Raw genomic sequence first — 5,950 nt, 5'->3', positions numbered from 1 at the left:
GCAGGCAGACTCGCCGAGTCGCCGACTAACACGTGCTCGAAATCTCGTCACCACTCGACGAGTCGGGCCATAGACTCGCCGAGTCCCTCTCAAAAACTTCTAAATAAATGCCACAGAAACAACGTACCAGGAATGGGGCGTTACAGTTGGACCCTTCATGAAAATCGGCAAACTTGGTAACAATGGCCATGCAATCTGCTATTGTTGGGGAAGGATTATTTTGTGGATAAGTTTGTGTGTTTTTTTTTGTTGAGATGACATCCAATAAAGCATCTACTTTTTCTTCATAAATTGAACTTTTACTCTTGGTTGAACGGTTGTTGGAAACAAGCTTAGACCTTTTCTTCTTACTCGAACTACTTTCATGGAAACTAGGAAAAAGAGGCTCAACATCATTATCTAAATTGATATCATCACTATCTCCTTTGCCCTCCACATTTTCTTCGTTTGGATTGCTATTGTTTTGAATCTGTAATGGAGTCATAGTCTGATCTCCAATGGCAACAAAATCCCGAAACAAAAGTGCATATTTCTCATCAAATATGCGCAAATATGTGTTCCTAAATTTTGCATAATCTTTATTCTCCTGCAAGACAAAAAGATAATGCAAATCAAATATGTTCAATCTATATGCAATTATAACTTAAAATAATTACAAAGAATAGTAAAGCATACCTTTATTTTCTCCTCCCACCACTCAGGCGATGCATCTATTAGGCTTCTCGTCCCACCGAGTCCGGTTTCAAGCCTCATTAATCGGTTATAAAGCTTCCACTCTTTTTTTATGTTCTCCTATTTGTTTGTTAGTTGTTGTTTTTTCAAGGCAATAACATGTTTTGTCCTTTATATGTTTTTGTATATTCTCCCACCCAACTTTATTAAAGTGAGTACCGGTTTTATGGTCTTTTCTTAGTTCAATCAAGCATGAATCAACAAACACCATGAAGCTACGATTACCCATCCGAATTTTGGTTTTTTCATTTTTAAAGATGTTTCACAATCAACAACATTGGTGAGGTTTTCGTCCATTATCTTTGAGTTACATATCAACATTTAAACAACAAACCAATTTCATTAACCTTCCTAAATGATTTCATCAATTTAAACAATTGCTAATTAATCTTTCATATGATTCATGAACTATAGTTTAATTAAAACAGAAAAAATAGAACAATGGAAGAAAACAACACAAACCAGAATAAAAATATTGGAATAATTTTCACAAATGGGTACCTGTTAACAAAACAAATCGGTCCCTGTGAACAAAAATTTCATCACTTTAATCAATATCATCCATATTTCATCAATTTCACTAATTATTATTCAATAAATCATCAATTTCACAAATCTATAACTATTAACACAATATTCATCAATTTACAGTCAACACAGATCCATGCAAGGAACAAATCACATACAGTGCAAGGAAAATTGAAATCAAATGAACAAATCACATATGATGCAAGGAAAATCGAAAGTTGACATTTTTCTTTGCTAATGAAAATCGAAAATCAAGACAAACAAAGCCAAAATCGGAGTTTGCACTTACCTAGTCGGAGAAGGACAAATGAGACGTCGGCTGAGGAAGATCGCTGACGGCTTTGGAGGAAGATCATCGACTGCTTTGGAGATAGATGAACAACAGAAAGAAGAGAAGAACGAGGAGCGGACAACACGAGAACGAGAAGAACATATCTTCAATTGATTAGGGTAGTTGGGATTAAGGTAATTGGAAGTATAAAAGTAATTTAAGTTTTAAAGGGTTCAAAAGTTACAAAAAGTTAGATTTACTGAGTTTTCAAAATGCTCATTTTCCTTCTTTTCTGAATTTTCCTTCTTTTCTGAAAAGTTGCTTTTAAAAGATCTTTTCACTTTACAAACATCTTTTAGCTCCTTTTTAACTTTTAGAAAAAGATAAAAACTGAAAGTTGTTTTAAAAGATAAAACAAACACCCCCATATGTGATCATTTTAGGAATCAAATCAAGTAACCTTTGAGAATCATTTTTATGAGTATTTAAGTTGAAAAGACCCCAAGTATGTATGTAACTATGTATGCATGCATATTAAACAAATGAGCAGCAGTCTTTAGTCCTCACAAAACCCCTTGTCATCAAGATGCATGATATTCTCAAACTAAAATGTACCAAATATCTAACCAAATTTCAACACATCTCAAAACCACACAATATATGGTTCACAACTACAAAAACCACATGAATCACATCAATCTTATCTAATACTAATACTAATACGGATCACGACCCATGCCCCTTCGATCATCCCGTCCCCTATCCACATAGGCATCCCGTCTATAATCCTTCGAAGGTGGCGGCGGTCCGCCCCTAACCGGCGACCTACTCCTCTCTCTCTCATCACGAACCCACCGTCCACTGCCACGCCCCACCGCTGACGGCGGTGGTGGCCCTCCCGGAGATACCGGCCGCCTGTCATACCCCTTTCTCTCTCTTCCCCAATCGGGTGGTGGCACCATTGGCCTATGATCAAACCTGTTATTTCCCCTCTCTCTCATCTCATCTTCAAAGTAATCCGGCCTCTGATTATGATGATCCCTTGGAAACCTTCCTTCATGTCTCATCGGACCACCAATTCCAAACTCTCTAGGCGGCCCATCTCTTCCAAAACCCCGTGGAGGTGATCGGTACCCGTTGAACCTTCCTGGTGACCGGTCGAGTGGTGGTCCGGTGAACCGCCGCCCCATCAGTGGCGGCCCTGGGTAGCCCCTCCGTGGTGGACTCCCGGGTCCGGCATAGCGGGACCTGTTGCAGTTGTTGCAATACTCTCGCCTTGCAAAGTTCAAATTGTTACATCTGAAAAAGATACAAAAAACAAAGTTTTTTTTTAGTATTTTATTATTTTCTGCAATTTTAAATTCTAAATTTGAAATTTACTTACGTGGGATCTGTGCACATCCAATCACCTTCACGTGGACGGACATTAGGGTTGTTTCTAGGAATGACATCACCACCACCACCACCTCTGAAACCACCCGGGCCCATACCAGGGCCGCCATCAAACCCTCTGCCGCCAAACCTGCCGCCGCCAAACCGGCCACGGCCGTAAGGCGGCGGTGAATGGTCACGGAACCTACCGGAATCTCTCCCTCTACCAAATCCACGGTGGCGGGGTGGTGGTGGTGGTGGCGGTGGTGGGGGGCCGTCTGAATGATCATATTCAGGACTGTAGTGGTGGCTCCCGTTTCTCCGGCGAACAGGAGAGGCAGAACCTGCACGCATTCTATACCCTGAAAAGCCAGTTAAACCCAAACCATTAAAACAGAGTAACACCAAGAAGAAAAACCAAGTTTGTTTCTTGTCCAAAATCCAATCAACTTTAACCAAGTCTTTAAGAACATTAATTAGCAAAGAAGACACCCCATTTCCATTAACTGCTCTTCATGTACCTTTTGATATTCTTGGGTTCATGTTTACCCTATAAAGATCACTAAATAAAAATCCCAATACTTAATTGTAAACAGTAAAACTCACACAACCCATTTATTCACTTCCTTCAAGAATCAAGACCCCTCTGCTGATTGATTCATAGATAAGAAACATTTCTCCAGTAAGTCATTATACCCGATTTGTAATGGAAACTACACCTAAAAACTAAACCAATTAACCACCTTAGGGACCCTAATGTTCAAAAAACCCAACTATATAATATGAAAGTGCTTTTGAACCAAATTGTTGACACCACAAAAGCACACTCTCCTGCAATTGATGATATCAAGGAAGCAATACCCAAATTTCTTTTCCCCAAAAGTAGCTGGAGCAAGTTCTTCAAGAGGTATTGGAGCATTATTTTAGCAGACATCATTACCAATCATGTAAAACCCCCATGTCAGCTTTTGATCCCATTTGAATACCCTAATTAATATCCCAATTCAAAACCCAAAAAACAAGTCCCACAACCAAATTCATATATAGCAGCATTCAAATCAAAATAACTGGCTTCCTCAAGACCTCAAGTTCTTGCACCAGCCGTCTTTTCTCAGCTGTAAAACACAATAGCAAAATCATTCACAAATAGAACACTCCAAATGACTAGTGCTCCACACAACCAAAGGTATAAGGAAAAGGTCAAAATCATCTTCAAACATAGCTACAACCATGGAAGTTTCAAACAAACAAGATAGTGTTTCAAATCCCTCATGGATTAAGTTAGTAACTTTAGTTAATAAACATGCCTAGTCCCAGAATTCTATCTCATGTCAACACAATTTCAACAATTTCTAACTTAGTTTTCAAAAAAAAAAATTAAGGGTGGCTTTGCTTCATCACGTATCGACTAGAGAAGTTGACGAAAAATCATTTGGTTAGATGTACCTTGTATAGAAAGAAAGATTAGACCACCTCTACTACCTTTTCCAAACAGGAGATTGACCTAATTTAATATTAATGAAAACAGATACAAAAAATTGGGAAAACAAAGAGACGAAACAACCACCATATATGCCTCATGATTAATAATATGAACGATTTCTGATTGCAATAAACATAAAAGCAGATCTAAGCTTTAAAACAATTTAAAGATAAACATATAGAAAACGAGTAAAAGGGGAAACGGAAATAATCTATAGAACGAACCGTGGTTGTTTTCAGCAAATCGATCAGAACGAGAATAAGGAGGCGGATCGCGGCGAACTTCGCCTGGCTCGTAATCGCTACCACCACCACCACCGCTGTCGGTAGGGCGTACGACGAGGCTGCTTAGAAGGGGTTGGTGAGGCGTCGTTGGATCCTTGTCTCGCGAACCCATTTCCTGCTTGTCTCTCCCTTTAGGTCTCTTCAGCTCCGTTCACTCTTTCACCATCTTCCGTAACAGCAGACGATATATAAAACCCTAATCATAACTTGCAATTCGTTCCCAACGGATCGAACTTCCGGATCAAGTCGGGTCGAGTATTTCAACATATTATAAGGAAAAGACAAAATTGCAAAAATTGTCTGTGGTATGCAATTTTTTTTTTTTTTTGTTTTAGTCCAAACTCCGATTTTTTCGGATTTGTGGTTTTTTTAAGATAGTTTCATTGCGTTTTTGGTTCCTATGAATAGTGAAATGACTGTAATACCCTTAATGTATTTATTTTCCATTTTTTTTTATTTCTTTTTAAATCTAATACTAATTTATTTATTTTAATAATTAAAAATAACAAGGGACCTCTCTCTCTCTCTCTCTCTCTCTCTCTCTCTCTCTCTCTCTCTCTCTCTCTCTCTCTCTCTCTCTCTCTTGAAGAATTTCATCTTCTTTGTATTCTTCATACATCCCCTAATCAACACCATAACTCTTCTTCTTCTAGAATCAATACTTATACACTCAAGAGGTTGTTTATGTATAAATATTACAATATCAGGTAGCGGTGATTAGATGATGATTAAGATTCACAGAAGAATCAAATATATATCCCAAATTTGTAATACCTTCAAGTCCTACAATTAAACCTAAAATCGATTTCAAATTAAACCAAAAATCGATTTCATGGCTTCTCAGCTAAGCTTTCTGATGTAGAGCAGGAAGAAGCTACACCACCCCACTGCCACCACCTTCTCCCCATCGTAAACAACCATCCCAACTCCACTCAACTTTCGGAGCAACCTCCAACGACCAAACCACCTCCTTTCCCTCACCCATCTCCTTCTCGTTCGTTACCGACAGAAGATAAACATGGCAACAAGGTCATCACCTCATTGCCACCGTGAGACTTTCCGACCCACCACTACCGAGCTGTTGTTGCCGAGTTACTTCATCCACCACCTGCCACCCCTTGTCGACGCAACCTGCCACCATTGTTGTTGCTGTCAGAATCTTCTCCTCAGATCAATTTGCACCTTTCTCGACCCTCTCCCTGAGTTTATGCTAGAAAAAGACAAACGAACAGCACAACGGAACTGCCACTGTGCGCCACCCATCACCACTGCTGCCATTTT

General features: G+C 39.2%; 1 protein-coding gene across 3 annotated transcripts; it reads right to left on the bottom strand.

Moving 5' to 3' along the window:
- Positions 1-2,106: 2,106 nt before the first annotated feature.
- LOC111908691 (uncharacterized) lies at positions 2,107-4,850 on the bottom strand. Of its 3 annotated transcripts, XM_052771543.1 has the most exons (4): positions 4,610-4,752; positions 3,764-4,017; positions 2,916-3,264; positions 2,107-2,830 (listed from the first exon to the last, which is right to left on the bottom strand). In XM_052771543.1, the coding sequence occupies exons 2-4, from the start codon at positions 3,837-3,839 to the stop codon at positions 2,248-2,250; spliced, it is 1,008 nt and encodes a 335-aa protein (XP_052627503.1). In that variant the 5' UTR covers positions 3,840-4,017; positions 4,610-4,752; the 3' UTR covers positions 2,107-2,247. The 3 variants fall into 3 exon arrangements, with proteins under 3 accessions (XP_052627503.1, XP_023760259.2, XP_052627504.1); XM_023904491.3 differs by lacking the exon at positions 3,764-4,017 and having other exon boundaries at positions 4,610-4,850; XM_052771544.1 differs by having other exon boundaries at positions 2,916-4,017.
- Positions 4,851-5,950: the final 1,100 nt, after the last annotated feature.

This window comes from Lactuca sativa, chromosome 5 (assembly GCF_002870075.4).
Source record: "Lactuca sativa cultivar Salinas chromosome 5, Lsat_Salinas_v11, whole genome shotgun sequence".
In the NCBI taxonomy this organism is placed as follows: Eukaryota; Viridiplantae; Streptophyta; class Magnoliopsida; order Asterales; family Asteraceae; genus Lactuca; species Lactuca sativa.
The sequence above is the reverse complement of the archived record's forward strand: the minus strand, read 5'-3'. Positions and strand labels throughout refer to the sequence as shown.